Below are 26,042 nucleotides of genomic sequence, written 5' to 3' on the forward strand. Positions count from 1 at the left end.
GCTAAGGCAGAAAGTAAGGGTCAGTGAACACGCATAATAAGATAACTGGACATAAACAAACTTTGTGTGAATACTAGTGGCGTGAAGAAGGAGAAAACTAGCAAAGTAGTGTCGCCGCGGCTAAGTGACAATTCCTGGTGCCGCGACTCGCGCTATAACAAGTGTATAGAAATATTAGCCAACCTGACCCTGTATTCCACCATATTTAGTGCATCCGGTCCAGAACATTAAATGACAATTATGTACTGACTATCATACTGATGTCATGTTCTGTTAACTATTAATACCTGTGTATATGTGAATTCTGCCTTTGACATCTTTGTGTATTTGTGTGCATTTTGTGTCGGGACACCATCTCTGTCTTCCTGTCTATTCCATATCCAGTGTCTCACTGTTCTTATATTGTAAGGTGTGTTGAACTAATACAATAGATGTGTTAAGGTATATACTGCCGAGTTTTTAGGCCCTGTTCCTTTGTGAGTGCTTTACTTCCGGTCCGGAAAGAGGACCCCGCTCAGTCGCGGGCGTTTTTAGGACGAGAAGTCGAGCTAAAAAAAAAAACGCATAACATTAACAATTATAACATATCACACGCTACAGTCCGTGGCCAAACCTAGCGAATACAGAATATTAGCTGACACGGAACAGAATGCCTTACACTGTCTTTACCTAGTTCATACAGAGTATTGATCAACACAAGAAGTGTATCTTCACTTACAAGGAGTAATCTTACTTTAATATACACATATGATTCATACAGTAGTTCTGGTATATCCCGTTCCTGTAACATAATAACACTCCTAATTCAATCTACTTCAGTATATTGTACACAGCCTTGACAGGGACGGAAGCACATTCTCATTGCACTACCGTTCGCGTGACACAGACGGAACCTTACACTAGCTATGACACATCTGCGTGACATAGACGAGGTCTAAGCTATCTTATGTTTCACTCGCGTGACATGGGACGAAGGAATATACCATGAGAGGGGGTGTGTGTGAGTTGGGATCAGGGCAGTGAAATGGCGAGGGACAGGGTGACGTGGAGACAATTTGTTTGTGGCCACCCCGTACGGTATCTGGCAGCAGATAGACAGATAGATAGACTCTACTCGCGTGACAGACGAAGGACACTATTATTACATAGCATTCTCATGCGGGCCAATCACAGAAAGTAAACCCGTGTTACAGACACTCGGTGTATACGGAATAAGACTGGGAAGGGGGGGTTATATGGCAACACAGGGGCAGGGGCACAACACTGATACTTAGAGGTAGTTCGCTGTGTATTGCAAGGAGGGGGAGTCACACTAGGGAAAGCGACTGGGGACTCCCGTCTCGTGCCTGCACTGGCTATCAACATAAGTTTTCCCCTGGGGTTGCAATTTTACTAGTTCAAGCAAGAAAAAGAGGAGGAAGCCACACTAGGGGCAGTGGGGGGGCGAGGTCTACTTTTAAATAATACCACCAGGGGACGGAACCACAATCTTAAAGTTTTCCTACTCAAGGACACAGGCGGAGAGGGGCACCAGAGCGTGGTGCGAGGCCCACTATACAGGAAGTAGCAGGTGATGGCCGGGCATAGGGGTCAGGCTGTCAGGAGGGTGCTCCTGTGGTAGGTCGCTGTCTGGATTGCCACGAGCCCTACGGGAACTGATGGGCGGAGTGGCGGACGGTCCTCTCTTTGTAGGGGCCCTGGATAAAGTGTGGCCCTCGGGGCTGGGGCCGAATAGGGCCAGGAGGTGTGCAGCATGGCGCCTGCCCTTCGTCATAGTAGGGGTCCTGGGGACGGACCTATAGGTAAACCTGGGCCAAGGGTCGGCTGCGGGTCAGGTGGCGCCCTTCTGGGGCCATGGTCCCGTCCGGGAGGGGTGGCCTTCAGGAGTTGACTGCAACCGCCTTCATCAGGAAGGGCCCGGCAGCTGTGGTGGGTGGTAGAGATGGCTTGCCTCCTCTGGGGGCTGTGGTTTCGCCTGGGGGAAGAGGCTGTCAGGGATGGTCTGCGGCCGCTCACTCTGGGGGAGTCCATCAGTGCCTGCTGGGGGCAGGGATGGAGTCGCAGCCACAGGATACCTGGCCTTGGCTTCGTCTTGCCCTGGTTGGTCTCAGACAGGGTACCTGCGGGGGAGCAGTTCCCACTCTCCGGAGGAGAGGGGTGCCTCGCTCCGCCACAGGAGGGGCGGGCTGAGCAAGGGGCGTCACCCTCAGTAGGAACCCCGAAGGTCGCGGAGGGGGAGTGACCAGCGGCCTACTCCCCTGCTTGGCAGGCCTGACGGTCCCTGCCGGAACTCCAGACCGGGACGCAAGAGGGAGACCCAGCGGGCACAACTTCAGCCAGACAGACCCAGCAGGCACTGCCTAGGTTCCTACTTGGGACAGAGGCGAGAGGAGGTCTGGAGGATGCTCTGGTGCCGCTGAGCCCAAGGATGACAGGAGGGAGAGGCCGGGTGGACACTCCTGGCATACGCCACAGGTCTGGGAGGACTCTGTCCCTCTGCTGCTGGGGCTGGGGCATCTGTCCCGGGGACGACGGGAGGGGGGAGGTCCAGCGGGCTTTCCGGGCTAAAGCCACAGGTCCGGGGGACTATGTCATTCTGCCACCGTAGCTGGGGCACCTGTCCTGGGGACGATGGGAAGGGGAGGCCCGGCAGGCTCTCCTGGCTAACGCCACAGGTCTGGCAGACTCTGGCCTCCTGTCGTCGGGGCTGGGGCAACTCGAGAGACAACCGGCGGTCTGTCCCACTTAGGTAGCTCCGGCAGAGTCTACCTCTAAGCTAGCCTCCCTCCTGAGGAGAACCAGCAAAGGTCGTCTGTGGGACGTGCCGACGTGCTATGGCTCCCGAAGGTGGGTGGCGGAGGGTGGAGAACCGGCGGTCACCCCACCCACAGTAGGTCCGGTGGACTTTACTGTGCCACTGCTCCCCTGGGGTATAGGAAGACTGGAGGCTCCAGTGGAGTCCTCTCCTCTTGTAAAAGCTGATCCGGCGGGTACGGCATCCGAGGGCTTGCTTGGGACTTGATGATTGCAAGTCCCACCCCGATTCTGGTGAGTGCTTTCTCCACCAGAGTGTAGTGCACTCAGACTGCATATTGCCCGGTGGTCTGGCTGCGAGGAAGAGGGGCGTCGGGTTGCGGGGGAGATATGTCGCTCCTGCTCGGAAGGCTTGGCAGGTGAAAAAGCCTCCCCGTCATCTCCTTGTGGGGTGGGGGTCACCTCCCTGTACCCTCCTCCTTGGGTTGTGGTGTAGTTCGCTCCGCCGAGCTGGTATTTCAAGTTCCACCCAGTGTGTTTGGTGATGTAACCCAAATTATTGCAGTCAGAGATGTCACAAATTATTAGGTTAGGTTAGGTATTCGAATAATAGGGGGCCGAAACAGCACTACGTAATCTCAGTACGGCTGTAATCTCTCGCATGTGACAGTGACACCGGAAACCACGTAGCGCAGTTATCAGATGATGCAACTGACTATCCGCTTCGACCTTTCTAACCTCGATTTTATCAATGGAAGGGCAGTCATACGTGAGTGGACGCTTCCTTTGCATGCGGGAACCTCCATATTTTTTATTTTTATTTTTTTAATTGATGTGGGAAGGAGAGATTTTCACAGTGCTTAAACAAAGATGAAGCCTTAATTTAGAGTTCCTCCTTTTGGAAATTCCGACTTCACATCATACGCTTGAGATTCCGTTTCCAAAGTGTGAGGAGAGGGTAATTAATGAGGACACCAATCTTGCAAATGATGAAGACCCTGGGGAGCTGATTGTTTCTCGGCTCCTTTCTTCGATGGGTCATTTCGCTAGCTGTCACGGAGTTTTAAATAGTTTGTGGCGATAACACACACACATACACCAGCTTTGTTTCGGCGCAACCCAAAGAAATATTTGACACTGGAGTGATGCAAAAGTCACTGTAAGCACAGTTTCAGTGAAACCCTGGAACATGTCATCAAAGAAAAATGATACATCGATAATATGAAAAGTAAAGAGCGTGTTAAACTTTATTTACACATGCGTAATATGTACCAAATCCATAGTAAAATACACATTGTACGTACTACGTACAAAATGGGCACATTAGAAAAAAAAAAAAAAAAAAAGCATTTGGCTCAGCCAAATAGGTAACCTATTTCTGTCAGAAGTGTTGAGGTGCCGAGTGAGCTTGGGTGTGCCTTTCATAGAACCATTTAATAATGTCTAAAGCAGCCAGGAAAGCTTTGGATGAAGCCAAAGAATCAGGAAATCCAGAGCTTGACCTCCAGGACAAGCAGATAACATCCCTTGAGGAACTACCGGGCCTGTGTAAGTAGTGAAATTAGTGTTATTGCAGAGCAGGTGCCAAGCCCATATCCTCCTTTCGCCCACACCCCTCACGTAGGCAACCTCGGCATCATAGATATTCGGCTAGGAATGAGATTCTGCTCTTTTATTTTGCGGGATATAGCTCCATTGTAAACGTATTTGTTGGATAATCATTCGCAAATTGTTTTTGTTCAGCCAGTACCCGTTTAAGGTAATTGTTAAGATAATTTTGGTAATGTTTGTCGCCAGGTGTCGAGATCGGTTAGGGTTGAAATTTTTAACACTGTTGTACACAAATAACATAATGTCATTCATATCAGCAGTAGTGGGAGTAAAGAAAGTACAGAGAATATGATGAAAGATAATCAACAATGACCCCATTCATTAAGCAAGATTGGTTGATAAACATAACTTCAGAAAGAGGCAGCTCATAGTTTTCCCATTTAGAATACTGTATACTGTCGTTACATATCAGAATGAAGAGGGGCTTGTCTTGAAGTACGGTATATAAGAGCCACTTTGTGACCATGTCTCCACACACACCACAAAGCCAGCCTGGAGACAGGGTATGTGTGCTGGGCAATCCCCAGGCCCTGTCTTCCTCCTTACCATTTTTTAATCAGCCCATACCCTACTCAAGCCAACCACCACTGACTGGGATGCAGCAAGGTCCGGTCTCCCAATGAGGAGAGAATCAGTAACAACCATGTCTTACCATAAGCCTCTTCTTAGGAATAAATTAGAAGCAGTAAAGTATAAGAGCTGATTGTCATATTCAGGCATGACTATTTTAATGTTTTTTGATACTGAATTTGGGGGAAGGGGTTATCTGTGAATGATTTATTTTGGATGTACTGGTATATAATTAACAAATTTAGTAGGGATATATGAATGCTTCATTTCTTGCCAAGTAAATAACTGACAGTGACTTAAGTAGGGGAGGGATATATGAATGCTTCATTTCCCAACCAGTACTGTACCGGTACTTACTGTACTTGACATAGATTTGGGAGGGGGTGGGACCATCTATGAATGCTTCATTTTCTGCCTAGTAGGTGGGGATCCTCCAGCTCCTATCCCCATCTTATATCATATCTGCATTATGATAAGGCTATTTTTTATTTTTATTTTTATTTTTTTGTTTCTGACTCTGGGTATAGACATTATGGTACAGCCTGCTCCCATGGCCCAGTAGTCCTCCTACATACCATACACCTCTACATGTCACCACTTCGGCCCTAATGCCCACTGTTTATATTGAATATATGCTAGGGCTGTCTCATACAGGACTGGTGCATTGGTATTAGCAGGGGTATTTTTATGACATCTGTGGGTCTTCTGGTAGATCAGTAAAGTCTGATTTTTTTATATTCAGATCCTTAAACTTCCCCTGTCTCAATGGGGATTTGAACCTGGGTCCGGCAGGACTGCAGGCCAGCTTAGTTCAAGTTTGGTTTGGACCACCTTATTTTGCTTTATTTTATTTTTTTTATTTTTTTATTTTTTTTTTTTTTATCACAGCCCTTCATAGGATTTTTGAGTATTTTCTGAGTGTGTTTTCAAGTTTTGTTGTTTTTTATTTCTTTTAAAAGTCACATGGAGAGACAGGCTGACAAATGAGGATATAAAGGAGCGTTGTGGTGTTGATGTGGATGTGATAGGAAGCGTTATGAGGAACATACTGAGGTGGTTTGGCCATGTGGAGAGGATGGAGGGTGAAAGACTGACGAAGAGAGTGTATGTGAGTGAGGTGGAGGGGGAAAGAGGGAGGGGGAGGCCGAGGATGAGATGGAGGGATGGGGTGGAGAGGTATATGAGAGAGGGGGGTGTGAGTTGGGAGCAGGGGAGTGAAATGGCGGGGGACAGGGCGACTTGGAGGCGATTTGTTTGTGGCCACCCCAAACGGGACTGAGGCGTCTGGCAATAGATAGATAGATAGATAGTTATTTGCAATCCCTCAGTGGCACTGAAGACAACAGACATATCGTAGAATAGCATTTCTGCACAAAATTATCCTTATTACTGATTTATCCAGACCTAGCCTAATTTTTCATAACCCAGCCTAATTATCCAGAGCTACTGAATTGGTTCAAAGGTAGGTAAAAAGCTTTATTAATATTTAATAGGTGGTCCTATGTCTTCTAGAAGATTATGGTACCCCAATTTTACATATTGGTGGTAGGTGGTGGCAACCATCATCCACTCACTTGATGTAGTGCTGCTTACTTCTTCCTTAGCCTTTATCATTCTTTTTCTGTGCCTGTCCTCCTCTCTTCCTATTTCTCCCATCTTTCCTGTCACTTCTTATTGCCTTTCTTTCCTTTACAGGTGGCTTTACATTGAGTGACAAGCCAAATGGTTTCCTGTAAGCCAAGAAATCACTTACAATGCTGGGTGGTAACCATATAACCAAAGGATACGTGCTCCCTATGTGTCAGCAAGTGGGTTGGTGGAGGGTTAGTGCCCCTCCCTGTAAAACAAATAACTCAAAGTCAAATGGCCACCCCTTACGAGATTATGGCGTCTGGCAATAGATAGACAATAGTGGATGAAGCTAGGATTTGGAGAATCATCTTTCCCACCTACATTTACCAGTTACAGAAAGAAGGATAATTTACCATGGAAAAGTCATAGAGAATACCCGTAGCTCCCCCACTTATTCAGTCATTGTCAAGAAGCCTTTTGAAAACATTGGTACAATACTGGTACCTGTAGTGAATTTAATGATGGACTGAAGCTTAACCCATGGATTGTGCAATTACCTTTTTTTCTTTTTTTTTAATCCCACCCTGTGTTGTGCAAAAAAATGAAGATTTTGTTTTTGTTTATTATAAACTTAAAGATAAATATCCAAGTCATCATCTGGTGGAAAGAAAATAATCTATCTCCATCTTTGCATAGTGCCATGCGTAAGTTTATGTAGGGGAGTAGTGAAAAAATAAAAAAATAAAATGTTTTAGTTTATTATAAACTTGAAGATAAACATCCAGGGGATCATTTAGTGAAAAGAAAAAATACGTGCTCCCTACATGTCAACAAGTGGGTTAGTGGAGGGTTAGTGCCCCTCCCCATAAAACCAATAACTCAAAGTCAAATGGCCACCCCTTACGGGATTATGGCATCTGGCAATAGATAGATAGAATAGAAAAAATCTCTCTTTCCGTCTCTGCATAAGGCCATATGTAAGTTTGCGTAGGGGTGGAGTAGATAGCAGTGATGCACGGCTAGGACAGCCTGAGCTGTGGCTCGCGGCGAGACGCTACCCAGCCTGAGCTGTGGCTCACAATCCATGAGTTAATTTACCAAGTTGCATAACAGTCAGGTAAGAGTGACCAGTGAAGTGGATCATGGCATCAGTTCAGTGATCAACATGACAGCCAAATGATGTACACAAAATTGCACTTCATAATGCCTGTGGGATAGAGCCATTCCATTAACTGAAAGTTTAAAAAAAGGGTCTGCTCTTGTCATGTACAGAACCAGTAAATCACCCTGCTTGCTTTAATGAGTCATTTCTATAAATCACCCTGCCTGCTTTATTGAGCCATTTCTATCCTTTGTCAATTCCCCATGCTACCACAAATTCCATTCCTTGCTTATTTACACATTCACCCAGTAGTTACAGATATTGTAGCTACATAATACATTCACCTTCTCAGTCATGCTTGCTGCTTCGTACATTGACGCACTCATATGTGTACTCTTCACCTCCATTCACACAGTGCGATACCATGTTGAGTACACCGCTTCCCGTTCGATCAGCGAAGTTAAGCAACGTTGGGTCTGGTTAGTACTTGGATGGGTGACCGCCTGGAAACACCAGATGCTGTTGGCATCCCTACATGTCAAGTGGGGTTGGTGGAGGATTAGTGCCCCTCCCTGTAAAACATTAACTCTAAACCCTTGGCCACCCCGTTTGGGATACATGTCGTCTGGCAATGAATGAATGAATGAATGACAACACTGTCCAAGCAGACTGTTTGGTACCCATAGAATCAGACTTCTATATTCCATACCCCTTACTCTATAATATGTGTGCTGATGCAGCACACGTATATTTTGTAATACCATTAATTCCATTTCAGTTGCTCTTGCACTTGATTTCCTGTAGCCATTCAAAAGGCTCACATTGACACATTAATGTGGATACTAATATGCCACAAAGGCTAGGCCTCTTACTTGGACCAAAACTATGTACACTGTCCTTGGAAACTACATCCTTTGGTCTTAACCTTTGCGTCTCTTGACCCTAAATGAGTGAAATTACATTGAGACTATGTTGTAATGGACTAACTGGGGGGGAAAAGGCAGACAGTTTATCAGGTACTGTAGTTTGTTATATAAGACAATCAGTAGTAGGGTGTGTAGATCAGATATTTGTTCTAAGATGTTTAGTGGAGAAGTATCTAGAGAAGGGAAGGAAAGTGTATGCTGCCTTCATGGACTTGGAGAAAGCTTATGACAGAATAGATAGGCAAGGTATGTGGAAGGTATTAAGAATATATGGAGTGGAGGGAAAATTGTTGAGTGCTGTGAGGAGTATGTACGAGGGAGCTAGGGTTACGGTGCGAGTGGATGGTGAGCTGAGTGAGTTCTTTGATCTCAATGTGGGACTGAAACAGGGTTGTGTGATGTCTCCATGGCTGTTTAATATATACATGGATGGGGTTGTAAAGGAGGTGCAGGGTAGGGCAGTGGATGTGGGGGTGGCTTTAATGAATGAGGGTGAGATATGGAAGCTTCCGGTGTTGCTGTTTGCTGATGATACAGTACTGTTGAGTGAAGATGAATGGCAGTTGCAAGGTTTGGTGAATGAATTTGGGACAGTGTGTAGGAGGAGGAATCTGAAAGTTAATGTAAACAAAAGTAAAGTTATGGTGTTTGAGAGGAATGAAGTCACAGAGTGTGCAGTGAGGTTGGATGGTGAGGATATGGAGAATGTGAGTGCATTCAAGTACTTGGGTAGTGTGATGTGTAAGGATGGAACTTTGGGGGATGAAGTGCGTGAAAGGGTACAGCAGGGAAGGAAGGTTGTTGGTACACTGAAAGCAGTGCTGAGAAATAGGGAGGTGAGTATGGAAGTTAAGAAGTCACTGCTTGATAGTATTGTGATCCCTACCCTGACGTATGGAAGCGAGGCATGGACCTTGCAAGAGGGGAACAAGTCAAGAGTGAGAGCAGTGGAAATGAGTTACTTGAGAGGAGCATGTGGAGTGACAGGTTGACGAATGAAGAAGTGAAGGAATGCTGTGGGGTGGATGTGGATGTGGTTGAGAAGATTAGGAGAAATACACTGAGGTGGTTTGGACATGAGAAGAGAATGGAGAATGAAAGACTGACTAAGAGGGTGTATGTAGGTGAGGTGGAGGGAGGGAGAGGTAGACCAAGGATGAGGTGGAGGGATGGAGTTGAGAGGTATATGAGGGAGGGGGGGGTGAGTTGGGGGGAGGGTAGTCAGATGGTGGGTGACAGAGCGACTTGGAGGCGTTTTGTCTTCGGCCACCCTTTGCGGGATTAGGGCGTCGGGCTATAGATAGATAGATAGTAGGGGACCTCTAAACTGGACCCATGAAAAATGGCCTGGTAGGTACCCCATGTAAGACAGGTTAAGATGTCAATAAATCATTATGGTTTGGGATTGGCCTGTGTTTGATGATAGATTAATAGGCAGTACAGAATTAGTGTTCTCCCTCATTTCAGTAGATAATGAGGAGGAAATACCGGGCCTGGGTTTGGTGCTTTAACAAATTTGTTTGGTAGGTTACTGTACTCTACCAAATCTTGGTCTGGTATATATATATATATATATATATATATACCAAACAGAAGTTGTGCATTAGGGTCAGAGAATCCGTCATATCTGAAGTCTGGTATAAACGGGTCTGTGAAAGCAAGGGTTTACTAATACAGATTATAAATTTTTTGTTTCAGACATGGGATTTTGAAACTGATATTTTTTCCCCCCCCACTTTTTCAGTGTATTTTGAATGATTCTGAGCATCATTATTATTTTTTTTTTTTTTATAATCCATCCCCACCAACTCAGATTTTTTTTTTTTTTTTTTCAAAATTGAATTGTTAAGCAAAATCACCAAATACTACCAAAAAAAACAAAGAAAGAAAGAAAAGAAAGGTAAACTTCCAACAAAACCTGTCTCAAGACCTTAGCTGGGCATCGTTCAGTCCTTGGCCGGGCATAGCCAACCTATCCTAACTAAAACTTACCTCAGATTTCAGTTGAATACTAGGTATTAATGTATTGTTGTTGTAGTCATACAGTAGTTAAGTCTTGTCAATTTTTTTGTTTGCTAGTTGTAAGAAGCTATATTCATAATGTACTGTACTGTACATCATCTTTCCATACACATGTCACAAATTCATAAAAAGGGAGGTAAACTTTGCTTGAAACTGGCAGTGATATGTTCATCTGATGCTACCAGAAATGATGTTGGACCATGACATTTTTAACACTGGTAGTCCAGTGCACTACCAGAACATTATAATACCTAGTCCACAATAGAATACTGTATGAATAAAGTATTAGCTATGGAATTATGGTTATTTATATCCCACATTTTCCATTTCCTAGACTTTACTGTACGCTGAATTGGTAGAGAGGCTGCCTTCAGTCCTAATGGACCCAGGATTGAATCCTGGCTGGGACAGGGAAACAGTTTAAGGATTTGATTTTCATAAATGCAGACTTTATTGATCTACCAGAAGACCTGCCAACGTGTCGTAAAAATACCTCCACTAATACCACTTCTCCAGTCTTGTATGAGACAACCCTAGTATGTACCGTATTCAATATGGATGGTGGGTGTTAGTGCCTAAGTGGTGACATTTGAGGTGTGTAAGAGGACTATTGGGCCTTGGGATAGGCCCAGAATCCTTTGCCAGGAGTCAGACATTTAAAAAAAAAAAAAAAAAAGTGGAGCCACTGTTGCTGCTATCTCAGTTAACTCAATTTCAGGCACTATGTAAATATTAGGACTACTCCTACTAGAAATCCCAGTGGACTACTCATCAGAATCTGATACCCTAGTTGGTAGACTAGCTACTTGTCTAATTTTACTAATTCCTAATGCTGGAGGTACATGGTAAGAAGGAACTGTAAGCATAATAGCTTAGCAACCAAGAGAATGAAAGGAAGAGGTGTCGAACTGAAAAAAATATTTAAGGGATGACATCCACACTTAGGCTGACATACAGTAGTTAAAGTGGAGAAAGCTGGAAGAGACCATTTTTATGCAGTGGACTGGCATAAGGTGATGAATTATGTAGGTTGGCAGTCATTTTGTGTGATACATAACTTATATGACTGTGCAGACCACCCTTTAATTTTTAATAATATCCAGCTTAATCATCATCTTTAAATATACTCGGGGTTTCATTCTCTTGGGATTTATCCTGGAAAGAACATATTACCTCTTCTGTAAAAGCTGCTACTAAGAGATTAGGTGTGCTAAGCCAATTCCGTGCCTTCTTTACCCTTACACAGTTGTTGACTGTATACTCAGGTTTTATTCATCCCTGTGTAGAGACAATTCTCATGTGTGGGGAGGCTTCCCATGTACAGCTCTTCTCAACAAGGTAGAGTCAAAGACTTTTCATCATTAACTCTCCTCTGCTTACTGACTTCCTTCAACCTTTGTCTCTTTGCTGCACTGTTACATCTTTATCTCTTTTGTATTACTATTTCAGTGGTCACTGCTCTTCTGAACTATCTGTTTGCTTCCCTCCACCACTACGATGGGCACATAACACCCGTCTAGCAACAAACTCTCATCCCTTTTCTGTCCAGCTCTTGAATGCAAGAGTTAACCGTTACTCCCAGTCCTTCATATATGCAACAGGTTAAGTCTGGAACTGTCTTCCTCTGTCTGTATTTCCTACTGTCTATGATCTCCAGTCTTTCAAACGCAGTGTGTCCAAGCGTCTCGAAATGTACGGATCTTGAATTTGGCTCCCTGTTATCTTTTTGTTTTTTCTTGGAGGGAACAATTTGTGGGCTCCTAGCCTTTGATTGCTTCATCCTTACATTAAAAAAAAAAAAAAAATCTAGTAATATATGCTGTATGGAAACTACCACAGTACAATTTAAATATTGTACATTGTGCTGCGCAATAAAATGTATTTGTTTGTACATGGAAAATGTATATCTATCCCAACAGTGTCACTAGAGCACATCACGCGCCTCTCCCTGCCTCACAACCGTATAACTGTTGTGCCACCAGCCATCGCAAATCTTGTCAACTTAGAGATACTGAACCTCTTCAATAACCTCATCGAAGAGCTTCCCACGTCTATTTCCTCCCTTAACAAGCTCCGTATCCTTAATGTGGGGTAAGTCATGAGAAGCTTAATACAACTTGCTGACATATGAAAATATGTGAGGAAATGAATGGTGATGAAAGTTAAGATTTGTGGGGAAGGAGTAAACAGTGAATGACAGTATTTAGCTAGTACCATTTCTGTAGCAGATGATAAAAATTCACAAGCTTATGAGTGCATCTGTAATATTCACTACTCAAAAGAAATCTTTCCTCTGTGCTACTCTGTCTTTCACCCTTAAAATAACCATGATACCAAAAATCATCCCTAGCTACTTCATCCATCCATCATCCAGTCCTATGTTGCCCCATGAGGAGTGTAGGAACCCAGGGCTAGGCAAGTTGGTCCTGACATTTAAGATGAGAGTGACCAGCCTCACTCATCCCTGAGGGGCACTACATGAGCAGTAAACCCCAACCACCCCTTAGATATAAACTTGCACAGGCTCAACCCGACTGGAGCATCTTAATTACCCACTAAACCACCAGGCGCCATAATTTGGTTATATGGTTACCACCCAGCATAGTAAATGGTCTCCTAGTGTACAGGAAACATTTGGCTTGTCACTCAGTGTAGAGTTATCCATAGGCAGAAGGAAGAGGAGAGAATGAAGGAAAGAAGGACAGAAGAGGGAGTGTAAAGTTACCCGTAGGCGGAAGAAAAAGGAAAGAGTGAAGGAAAGACAGAAGAGGAAGGAGGAATATTAATGTACCCACCAGTATCCATTATTCCTTCCCCCTGGCATTTGTCTTAGGGCCTCACGATTAATCATTCTCCTCTCAGCTACAAGCACTGACAACATTGATGTTGTGAAAGGTAACTTGGAGAGTGATAGACTGAATAAATTTTGATGATTGAAAATGTTGTTGTTGTTTAACCCACCTCTGTCTGGCCAAGCAGACCCATCAACCAACTGCCTCTGTGGGGCCATGTTACCCAAAGTGAGAAGCACCACCATGCATAGGTTCCTTGTCAGTGCTTGATTAAAAAATATAAGGATCTTAAAGGTTTTAGTTGTTTAGCCTGGTTCCAGCTATGTCCCCAACTTCCATTCTACCAGGGCAGCAATTGTAATGTAGTGAGATACAACTTCCTTTGGGTGGCTCTTGTTCATTCCTTATGAAAGAGGAGAATACTGTGTATGACTGTGCAGAAATTCTGCTTCTTCAGCATCGATCACCACTGTTATAGGTTATGAGAAGAAATAATAGAAGATTATGCAGTATTATACAAATCCGTTACTTAGAGCAGTAAGCTTATGTTGTCTGTTTATTGTATGCCTACCATCCACTCACTCGATGTAGTGCTGCTCTCGGTTTCCTGCCCTTTCCTCTCTTCCTCCCTTCTTTCCTTCCTTCCTCTTCTATCTTTCTTTCCTTCATTCTTTCCTCTTATGTCTGTCTGTGGGTGACTCAACACTGAGTGACAAGCCAAATGGTTTCCTGTGCACCAGAAAACCATTTACTATGCTGGGTGGTAACCATATAACCAAATTATGGTGCATGTTTAGTGGGTAATTATGGAGCTCCAATTGGATTGAGTTGGTGCAGGTTTATATTCAAGGGGTGGCTGGGGTTTATTGCTCATGTAATGCCACGCAAGGATAAGTGAGGCTGGCATTCTCATCTTAAATGTCAGGACCAACTTGCCTAGCCCTGGGCTTCTACGTTTCTCATGGGGCAACACAGGATTAGGTGATGATATGATGATGTTAGCAATACCTTTATTCTTATACTCAAGCTTATGTCCTGCTGTGTTGCAGGATGAACCGTCTGGATGCTCTTCCACGAGGGTTTGGATCTTTCCCGGTGCTGGAGGTGCTAGATATTACATACAATAACATCTCGGAGGAGGAGTCACTCCCTGGCAATTTCTTCATGCTTGGTGAGAATTGTAGCTTTACCGGTTTAATGATAACCATTTGTAGAGCAGGGTTTTTCCCCTAGCTCTACTAAGTTGTCTGACAAAGGTTATAGAGCATGACCTCAGGGATAAGGGACTGAATAGGAAGGCTGCCAGGGATCCAGCAGCATGGAGAGCCACCATTAGGTGACCATGACTGGACTGAATAGGGAGGCTGCCAGAGATCCAACAGCATGGAGAGCCACCATTAGGTGACCATGGCTGGACTGAATAGGGAGGCTGCCAGAGATCCAACAGCATGGAGAGCCACCATTAGGTGACCATGGCCAACGCATGCAAGCATGTTGGAGTCTTTATAAACGAAACAAAACGAAAGGCAAGTATGAAATCCTGAAGTGGCATTTGCCTTACAGAGAATTGAGTGTATGAATAACCTATTTTGATATATGGAGTAGTGTAGCTTTACCATTTTACTAATCAGTAATGTGTAAAGTAGGATTTTTCACTCAGCTATTAAAACTGAGTGATTGTTACCAGTATAATCAAGTGGCATGTGCCATGCAGAGAGGTAATTGTATAATTATGGTACCCATTTTTAGGTATTTGTTCATCATTCAGTTTGTTAACTTATAATATCAGCAGTATGAGTTACATTTTTAAGTGTTTTGTTGTGATAAAAGTTCACTTTATCATAAGCTCACAGTAGGCCACTTCAGCTAGAATATTTGTCCGGGGTTTGTGTTTCCTCTCTTTAGATGGCAGTCATGTTTCATATACTGTACCCAGTACTGCAGTTATTAATATTATCTAAGCTTTGCATTGTTTTGTACGGTATTAGAAGTGTGTTGTACCCCTATTTGTAGATACACCTTATTTTGTTTTTAAGGCATTATCTCATCTTCATATACTCAACCAGAAACATTCTCTTGTAATAGTGTACAGCAGTAAGCACTGTGTTTTTATCACAGTCAAAACAATGTAAGAGCACTGCCACACCTCTTTTATAGTGGACCATGAAGTTGTCCAACAATAACAATGTGGTAGGTTGATAGATGGTGGCGACCATCATTCACTCACTTGATGTAGTGCGCCCACTTCTTCCTACACCTTTATCATTATTTTTGTGTGTCTGCCTCCTCTCTTCCTATTAATCCCATCTTTCCTGTCACTTTTTATTATTCTTCTTTCCTTTGAAAGGTGGCTTTACACTGAGTGACATGTCTGATGGTTTCCTGTAAGCAAAACCATTTACAGCATTGAGTGGTAACCTATAACCCACATGTGTTCCATATGTGTCAGCAAGTGCGTTGGCAGAGGGTTAGTGCCTCTCTCTTCAAAACAACTAACTCAAAGACAAACGGCCACCACTTACAGGATTATGGCGCCTAACTATAGATTGAGAGAGAGAACAGAACCAAACACATTCAAAAAGAGGCAAGTTACATAGCCCATTATTCATATAGGTATTTACTGTTTATTATGTGTGTCGGTATGGATGTTATACCATATATATTTTTTTTTTCATCCACAGAGTCTCTCAGAGCTCTCTACATGGGAGACAATGACTTTGAAATTTTGTCCCCAGAGATCAAGAACTTGAAAAACCTGCAGATTGTGAGTAATATTTTATATATGTTGGCAAATCACAGGATATTGCTGTGGAGGCTTTTGATTAGTATTCTCTTGCCGACTGAGGCAGCAAAAACATTCTTTTTTATGTCATAGTAACTTAGTTTCTTCATCTTTCAGGCTTTGCTGTCTTATATATTAACATCGCCTTTTTCTCCAGCAATATACTGTATATATATTTTTCATTTGTGGCAGGTGGGGGCGCTCACCATCCACTTACTCGATGTATTGCCGCTCTTGGGTGTATACCCTTTCCTCTCCTCCATTGTTCTTTCCTTCCATCCTCTTCTGTCTTTCTTTCCCTCATTCTTTCCTCATGCTTCTGCCAACAGGTGACTTTACACTCCCTCTTCTGTCTTCCTTTCCTTCATTCTTTCCTTCCTCTTCCTTCTGCCTGTGGGTGACTCAACACTGAGTGACAAGCCAATGGTTTTCTGTACACCAGGAAGCCATTAACAATGCTGGGTGGTAACCAGATAACCAAATTTTGGCACATGGTGGTTTAATGAGTAAGTACAGCATTCCAATTGGATTGAGCCAGTGAAGGTTTATATCCAAGGGATGGTTGGGGTTTATTGCTCATGTAATGCCACTCAGGGATGAGTGAGGCTGACCATGGTCACTCGCATCTTAAATGTCAGGACCAACTTGCCTAGCCCCGGGCTTCTACACTTCTCATGGGGCGATGTAGGATTGGATGATGATGATATATTTTTCATCCTCCCTTAAAATATATATATATATATATACACAGTATCTATCTATCTATCTATCTGTCTATATATATCCATCCATCCATCCATCCATCATCCAATCCTATGTTGCCCCAAGAGGAGTGTAGGAGCCTGGGGCTAGGCGGTTGGTCCTGACTTTTAAGATGATAGTGACCAACCTCACTCATCCCTGAGTGGCATTACGTGAGCAATAAACCCCAACCATCCCTTGGATATAAACCTTCATCGGCTAAATCCAATTGGAGCACAATAATTACCCACTAAACCACCAGGCGCCAAAATTTGGTTATATGGTTACCACCCAGCATAGTAAATGGTTTCCTGGTGTATAGGAAACCATTTGGCTTGTCACTCAGTGCAGAGTCACCCACAGGCAGAAGGAAGAGGAAAGAATGAAGGAATGAAAGACAGAAGAGGGAGTGTAAAGTCATCCTGTGGCGGGGGGGACACAATCTGGCCGCACTATGGGGTGGTACTACTACTCTGCAGCCAGGTTGTGTTAGGAAGAATACTGCCACCTTATTCCCCGCGTGTCGTAAAAGGCGACCAAAAGGTGTGGGGTGAGGGGACTAGAGACCCCCTCCTCTGTTTTTTAGTTCCTAAAAAGAGACAGGCCAGAGAAAGGGATGGGGGATGGAGTTATCCCGTACCCTGAAGATTGGGTCTATGAATGTGCGTGGATGTAGTACGATTGAGGCTAAAAGGGAGGAGATTAGGAGAATGTTTGTGAGAAGAAAGTTGGATGTGTTAGCTTTGAGTGAAATGAAGATGAAAGGGAAGGGTGAGTCTTTGTTTGGAAGAGTGAATGGAAGATTGTCAGATGTTGATAGAGGAAGGGCATGAGAAGGTGTGGCCTTGTTAGTGAGTCCGGAATTACAGCAGTGTGTGATTGAATGGAAGGAGGTGTCATCGAGACTGATGTGGGTGAAAGCGAACTTTGAACGTGAGTTGTGGGTGTTTGTGAATGCATATGGGCCTGGTAATGAAAGGTGATGAAGAAGAGAGGGAGTCTTTCTGGAATGATGTTGATGAGTGTCTGCAGAGTTTTGGAGCGAATGTGAATGTGGTAATGATGGGAGATCTGAATGCTAGAGTGGGAAATGTAGCAGTTGAAGGTGTAGTTGGTATGCATGGTGTGCCTGGAAGAAATGAAAATGGGAAACGAATGATAGCGATGTGTGTTGAACGAGAGATGGTGATTGGAAATACGCTGTTCGAGAAGAAAGATATTTATAAGCATACATGGGTGAGACAGGAGGGTGGAAGGGTTGTTGATAGAGCTTTGATGGACTATGTGGTTATGTCTTGGAATGTAATAGGAAGATTGTTGGATGTGAGAGTTCTGAGAGGGGAGGGTGGAGGTATGTCTGACCACTACCGGGTGGAGGGAAAGTTAAGAGTAGGTAAGAGATGGGTGAGAGCTAGGAGGGTTAGGTTTGGCAGGGAGGTTTTGAAAGTGAGTGAGTTGGATAAAAGAGAGAAAAAGATAGAGTATCAGGAGAAATTGAAAGATGAGTGGAACACAGTGAAAGATCAGGAAAATGGCAGTGTGGAGGAGGAATGGCAGTTGTTTAAGAGTGCTGTGGTGGGGCATGCAGAAGAGGTGTGTGGTGTGAGATGTGTGGGTGGTGGTGTAAGAAAAGGAAGTGAATGGTGGTGCGAGGAAGTAAGTATGGCTGTGGCTGAGAAGAGACGTGCTTATGAAGTGTGGCTGCAGAGGAAGGATGAGATGTCATATGAAAGGTATAAGGAAAAGAGGAATAGGGCGAGAAGGGCTGTGCGTGATGCTAAAGTGGCAGCAGATGAGAGGTGGGGTAGTCGGTTGACAGAGAATTTTCAACAGAATAAGAAAATATTTTGGAAGGAGGTGAAAAGGGTGTGAAAGGGAGAGTCAGGGAAGGAAGAACGAGTAAAAGCAGAGGATGGAAGGATGTTAATTGAGATGGATGCACTAAGGAAGAGATGGACAGAGTATTTTGAAAGATTGTTAAATGTAGAGAAGGAAAGGGTGGCTGAGATTGTGGTGGATGGAAGGGTGCAAGGAAAAAATGTGTTGGGAGAGTTGAATGATTGTTTGATCATGAAGGAGGAAGTGGAGAAGGCGGTAAAGGAGATGAAAACAGGGAAAGCTGCAGGTATGGATGGGTATGCTGTGGAGTGCCTGAAGGATGGTGGAGTGACTATTGTTGACTGGTTAGTAAGATTGTTGAATGTGTGCTTTGTGAAAGGTATGGTGCCAATTGACTGGGCAAGTGCATGTGTGGTCCCGTTGTATAAAGGCAAGGGTGATAAGTATGAATGTACTAGCTTTAGGGGTATAAGTCTGTTGAGTGTTGTAGGTAAGGTTTATGGTAGAGAGTTAATTATGAGAGTTAGAGAGGGTACAGAGGGAGTGATCGGTGATGAGCAGTGTGGCTTTAGGAGAGGGAGGGGATGGTGGATCAGGTGTTTGCTGTGAGACAAGTGTGTGAAAAGTGTTTAGCGAAAGGCAAGGATGTGTTATGGGCATTCATGGATTTAGAGAAAGTGTATGATAGAATTGATAGGGAGGCTTTGTGGACTGTTTTAAGATTGTATGGACTTGATGGTAGGTTACTAAAAGGGGTGAAAAGTTTTTATGTAAATAGTAGAGCGTGTGTAAGAGTGGGAAATGCTGTGGATGATTGGTTTCCCGTGAGAGTGGGGCTGCGACAGGGATGTGTGATGTCGCCTTGGTTGTTTAATATTTACATGGATGGTGTTGTAAGGGAGGTGAATGCAAGAGTTTTAGGTGGAGGTCTGAGTCTGGTGAATGTTGATGGTGGAGAGTGGAATCTGAAGCAGCTGCTGTTTGCAGATGATACTGCACTGGTGGCTGACTCAGAGGAGGGATTGAGACAGTTGGTAGAGGAGTTTGGAAGGGTGTGTGAAAGGAGGAAATTGAAAGTAAATGAGAATAAGAGTTAAGTGATGAAGTGTACGAGGTTGGTAGATGGTAGGGGGATGAATAAAGTTTTGAGTGGTGATTTGCTTGAGAAGGTAGAGTGTTTTCAATATCTAGGGTCACATGTTGTTGTGGATGGAAGAACAGATGCAGAAGTGAAGTTTAGAATAAATGAAGTAGGAAAGGTGCTGGGAGGAATGAAAAAAATGTTTAGATGTCGTTCGCTTAGAGTGGATGTAAAGAGAAGGCTGTATGAGGGTGTTGTGGTACTGACTGCATTATATGGGAATGAAACATGGAATATGGGTGTAGCAGAGAGGAAAAGTTTGAATGTAATGGAGATGAGGTGTCTGAGGAGTATGTGTGGAGTGACGCGCATGGATCGAGTGCGAAATGATGAAGTGCGATGGAGAACTGGAGTTGTTCGGGAGATGGCTGATAGAGTTGAGCAGAGGGTGTTGCAATGGTTTGGGCATATGGAGAGAATGCATAATGAGCGATTAGTGAAAAAGATAACTAGATCTGATGTGAGAGGTGTAAGGCTGAGAGGAAGACCACGTATAGGATGGATGGACAGTGTGAAGAGAGCGCTGGATGCGAGAGGGATGTCTGTTGAGCAAGGAAGAGTGGCTGTGCATGACAGAAATAAATGGAGAGAAATTGTGAATGAATAAGTGATGACGCAGCCCTGAGGGGATGTTCTCCCGCATTTGGTCTGATCAGCTAGTCGGGTCAGGTGCGGGTAAGGGGATGAGTCTGTTATGATGTGGCAGGGGTAAACCAGCTCTGCTGTCGGGCCCTGCTGTGGATGTCACTGATTGCATTGCGCAGTTGACTGTTATGCGGTGTGGTGCGGTGAGGATCTGTCCGTTCTTCCCTTTGGGGCTAAGATGCGAATGAATGTGTTTGAATGGATGAGTAAATGGGGAGTGTGTCGTCCTGTCTCAGCTACCTCCATTCCTTGGGGGAAGCTGCCAAGGTATATAGATAGATAGATAGATATATATATGTATGTATGTATTTATGTATCTATACACACAGTAATCCCTCATTTATTTGGACATAATAGAGCCAAAGGCATGTCCGGGTAGTAGCAACATCTGGATAATGAACACTATTCCCCTACCATACTCAGACCCTACTCATACCCAACCTCCAGTATATACCTAACCTATTTGTACAGTACCTATGCTTAATTTGGCTGTGTTTTCCAGTCATTCAGGCATATTTAGACATGAAAACACTATCTATTGCTATCTATTGCCAGACGCCTCAATCCCGTTTGGGGTGGCCACAAACAAATCGCCTCCAAGTCGCCCTGTCCCCCGCCAAAGGAATATCCAAAGTAATGCAAAACACCAGGAAGACCATGCAGAAAAACCACTGAAAACCAAAAAGCATCCTACCTAAGTACCACTCTATGTACTGTACAGTACCCTCCTTATTTTGGCAGTGTTTTCCTGTCAGTCTGCCATATTTTGACATCAAAACATACATAGGATTATCCAAGATAATTTTCAACACCAAGAAAACCATGGAAAAAAAAAAAAACACTGAAAACCAAAAAACACCCTACCTTTACACCACAGTATGTACAGTACCCCTCCTAATTTTGGCACTGTTTTCAGGTCCATCTGCCATATTTAGACATCAAAACACACATAGGAATATCCAAAGTACAGTGATGCTAAACACCAAGAAAACTCTGAAAGAAGCCATTGAAAACCAAAAAACTCCTGTCCTATACACTACTACATATACAGTACCCCTCCTAATTTTGGCACTGTTTTCCGGTCATTCTGCCATATTGGGACATCAAAACACACATAGGATTATTGAAAATAATTTTCAACACCAAGAAAACCATGCAAAAATAAAACACTGAAAACCAAAACACCCTAACTATATACCACTGCATGTACAGTACCCTTCCTAATTTTGGCACTGTTTTTAGGTCATTCTGCCATATTGAGACATCAAAACACACATAGGATTATTCATATTAATGCTAAACACCAAGAAAACCATTAAAAAAAAAAACTGAAAACCAAAAAACACCCGACTTAAACACTACTGCATGTTCAGTGTCCCTCCTAATTTTGGTTCTGTTTTCCAGTCATTCTACCATATCGAGACATCAAAACACACATAGGATTATCCATGTTAATGCTAAACATCAAGAAAACAATTCATAACCAACAAAAATCCACAAAAAAATTGACAACAATTTGAAAATCTGTTGTCTGTGACAAGTTAATGCTCCCAGGGCTCAAAAAAAAATTCCATGGCCAAATATCCCACCAGAAATTGGTTATAGTGGTATAAATGGTATATCATCATCTTTGCTGGTGTTTATACTATAAGATAAGCTAATAAAAGCACATAAAACTGGTAATTAAAAGTACAGAAATCTATCTGTCTGTCTATTGCCAGATGCCATAATCCCCTAAGGGGTGGCCATTTGACTTGAGTTATTTGTTTTACAGGGAGGGGCACTAACCCTCCACCAACCCACTTGACACGTAGGGAGCACATATCGGTTGGTTATATGGTTACCACCCAGCGTTGTAAATGGTTTCTTGGCTTACAGGAAACCATTTGGCTTGTCACTCAATGTAAAGTCACCTGTAAAGGAAAGAAGAGCAATAAGAAGTGACAGGAAAGATTGGAGAAATAGGAAGAGAGGTGCAACAAGAATAAAGTGTTCAGAAGTAAAACTTATCTTCACCTAAATTCCCACCATCCTAGTGCAAAATTTTGCCTGCACCTTCCAAGAGTTAAGCATATGTCTAGGTGCAGAATTTCCTTAGCTTTCTTTTTGTCACTTCAGAATTTCGATACGACTAATAGTTGTCATTTTACCTTCTTATAACTTCCCACCATCCTAGTGCAAGATTTTGCCTACACCACCCAAAAGTTAGGCATATGACTAGGTGCAGAATTTCATGAGCTCTCTCTGGTCACTTCAGAATTTCTTTACGATTAATAATAGTCGAATAAATCACAAGAAACTTTGAAAACTCACAAGTAAGTGTTATCACCAGAAGATAGGGACTGAGGGAGTGAGGGGGGAGCCGGGAGGGTATGGAGGAGGGATGGGAGGGGAGGAGCAGGGAGGCTTGGGCAGGATTCACCCCCTTCTGTCAACAGGTGGACGGGCTTTTTTACCGTACATTTACTCCAAGTGACCATGCTGAAACATAACTCACCATGACCAGGGGACTTTCGACATTTGATAGAGAGGCAGATGGCTGCTGTCACCGAATATGTACTTGTGGCTTGTGGTCTATGTTAGATGATGGTGGCAGTTGTGAAAGACATAGCCTGGTGACCGCGCAATTTTGGACGTTTGGTGGGGACACGTACAGACGTTTTGACATCGCTTGCGGGTTACAGTCGTAGTACTCAGGTGCTGGAGGTTTGTTAGGAGTGGTAGGACAAGCACGTGACTTTGATAATTCAGTACAGGGGCGGACGTACATTTTAACTCTGGTTGTGGGTTATGGACCACTTCCTGCTCACGGTTCGAGCCCAGCGACTACGATACCAAATGTTTTAACATGTCGGGAGGCCAGCCAAACTTCTCGGGGACTTTTACGTCCGGATAATCGCAAGTAAATTTGGATAATGGTTTAATAGAGCCAAAGTCTAGCATTCAGATAATGAACACGTCCGGATACTGAGCATCCGGATAAATGAGGGACTATTGTATATATATATATGAGGCACCCAGGAACATAGCAGCATAAGCCACACTTCCTAACTTTCGGAGTTAAAAGTGGGAAAAATTTGCTCAGAGGTTCAAAAATATCGTACAAGAAACATTTCACGGAAAAAGAACCCCTACGGGCCGTGAACGAGGGTCGAAAGTAGCATGTTTTTGTGCGTGGGTTTACATAGAGGTACTTGAAGGCACAGGTCCATAGGGGCGTAGGCATCAGCCAATGAGTGCACGCCTGGCGGCCACACACCTGGTCTCAGCCAATCACGTGCACTTCCTGTGAACAGCTGACTGCCTCCTCACTTAGTGCTACGCTTGGTGGCGTATGGCTGAGATTCGCGTGGATTATCCTCCTCTATTTTGCCATTTTTTCGTGAATTAAGTAGACATTATCATGTGTGATAGTGATTCAGCAAGTGATGGTGAGGCCAGGAAGTTAACCAGGAAGAGAGCAAGGTGGCCAGACACTTGGAAGAAGAGGGAAATGAAGAAGAAGAGAGAGAGTGGTGAAGATTACTTCAGCCACGCATCAAGTAAACACATGAATGCCCAGGCAGTGGGTGAGCCTTGCAAGTGTTCTGCACGATGTTTTGATGCCGTGGGTTGGGACAACATCCAGACACTATTCAAGAACTACTGGCATAATGTCCTTCGTAAGTTTTTATCAGGTCATCGGAAAAAAAAAGAAAAAAAGAAAAAAAAAACTTTTTAAAAATTCATATAAAAAAACTATTGGGCCTAGGATGATAAAACTTTAACTTGTTACTAATACCATTATATATATATATATATATATATATATTACAAAGTAACATTAATTTCACGCACGGAAGTTTTATGTATAGGTTTGTTTTGGGGATGTAAAAAAAAAAAAAAAAATACACAAAAACACCTTTAAAAAAATTTGACAAAACATGTCTTGACAAGACATTTCCATTGAGATATGATATAATGCCTTAACCATCAAAATGATGTATGTAATTAAACCCTAACTTTAATTATTAATCATGGGTCTTGTGGGTAATGCCTCTCTGGTCCTGGGTGCCTCATATATATATATATATATATATATATACAGTATATAATCATCTTCATTTTTTAGTTTTCATTTTTGAAGTCTCCAAGATGCTTGCATGTGTCGGTCTTGGTCACCTAATGGCGGCTCTCCATTCTGCTCGATCTCTGCCAGCTACACTCAGTGACCTCGTCCCAGGTCTTTTTCGGTCTGCCTTTCACAACGCTACCCCCAACATTAACATTTCTCACTTTCCACACCCAACTGTCATCCCCCATCCTCTCCATGTGCCCAGACCATCTCATCCTGCCTCACCTCATCACAGCACCAATACACTCCAGTCCCATCCTGCCTCTCAACTCTTTCATCACAAACTTTTTGTTTTTTTTTTTTTTTTTTTTTTTTTATGTGCTCGACTCTGGGCATAGGCTTCTCAGCCCGCTGCCAAGGCCCAGTAGTCCTCCCACATATCGTACACCTCTACATGCACCCTCAGGCCTTGCACTCAAAGGTGCATTGCACATCCACCTAATCATTGCCATTTCTGTTCATTTGAGCCTGTGAATATCTTCTTCCTTCAGTGCCCAGGTCTTGGTACCTTACAGCATTGCATTCCTAACAGATGCCACATACAAAGATCCCCTAGCACGGAGGGAGAACCTTTTCGTTGTCAGGATAGGCAACAGCTCTCAGTACTTCTTCCAACCACTCCTCACTCTAGTCTCAGAGTTAGTTCCTGCCCCACCTCCAGCACATGACATGTCTTATAGACAAGAAATCTCTTCTACACACTCAAGAGACTCACCAGCAAGTTCAATCCTTTCATGCCTGGCAATATCCACATGCTTTCCCCAACACACTGCACACATGAAATCAGCATTATTTCTCAGTCTACCTCTAATACCACTACATCTCTTATGCACCCACTTGTCACAAACACTGCATAAGATGGTTTTGCTTTCCACACCTTTATGACATATTGCACATGACCACACTCCCCCTTCTTTTATAGTACCGCCTCCTGCCCTAGATACCATCAGTTTTGTGTTATCTGCATTTACTCTTAATCCCTTGAGCCCCATACCATCTCTCCACTTCCTAAATCTTTCATCCTCCTCTCCGTCATTCTGTACAACCAACACCAAATCATCAACATACAGCATCTCCCATGGGAGTCCATTTCTGAAGTCATGTTAGAGTGCTTCAAGTACCTTGATAAACAACAACGGGCTCTACACTGAGCCTTGATGCACACCAACATTCATGGAAAACTCATCACTCAAATCTCCATTCACCCATACCTGGGTGTGAGCATCCACATATATAGCCGTAATGACCCTAACCAGCCACTCTCAGTCCCAAGCTTTCTCACTGTCCACCTCGCCACCTCTCTAGGGACTCTGTCAAAGGCCTTCTTCAAATCAACAAATACCGTTCCTTTTTCTGTCTTACACTGTCATATATTTTTCCTGAAGCTGTCGAACAATGAATATGGCATCAGTGGTCCCTTTGCCTGGCATA

The 26,042-nt window shown here is 43.6% G+C and overlaps 1 protein-coding gene and 1 pseudogene across 1 annotated transcript in view; both read left to right on the forward strand.

Moving 5' to 3' along the window:
* The first annotated feature begins 4,157 nt into the window (after positions 1–4,157).
* ics (ras suppressor protein 1) overlaps positions 4,158–26,042 on the forward strand; it is a 46,779-nt gene continuing 24,894 nt past the window's right edge. Inside the window, exons 1-4 of the mRNA XM_080275830.1 lie at positions 4,158–4,302; positions 12,477–12,648; positions 14,399–14,520; positions 16,031–16,113. Of these exons, the coding sequence (XP_080131956.1) occupies positions 4,194–4,302; positions 12,477–12,648; positions 14,399–14,520; positions 16,031–16,113 (486 nt within the window). The 5' untranslated portion in view covers positions 4,158–4,193. The remainder of the gene's footprint in view (positions 4,303–12,476; positions 12,649–14,398; positions 14,521–16,030; positions 16,114–26,042) is intronic.
* On the forward strand, positions 8,019–8,137 carry LOC145404568 (5S ribosomal RNA; annotated as a pseudogene).

This window comes from Coenobita brevimanus, chromosome 63 (genome assembly GCF_032717465.1).
Source record: "Coenobita brevimanus isolate Jiangsu-jjx chromosome 63, ASM3271746v2, whole genome shotgun sequence".
NCBI classification, from domain to species: domain Eukaryota; kingdom Metazoa; phylum Arthropoda; class Malacostraca; order Decapoda; family Coenobitidae; genus Coenobita; species Coenobita brevimanus.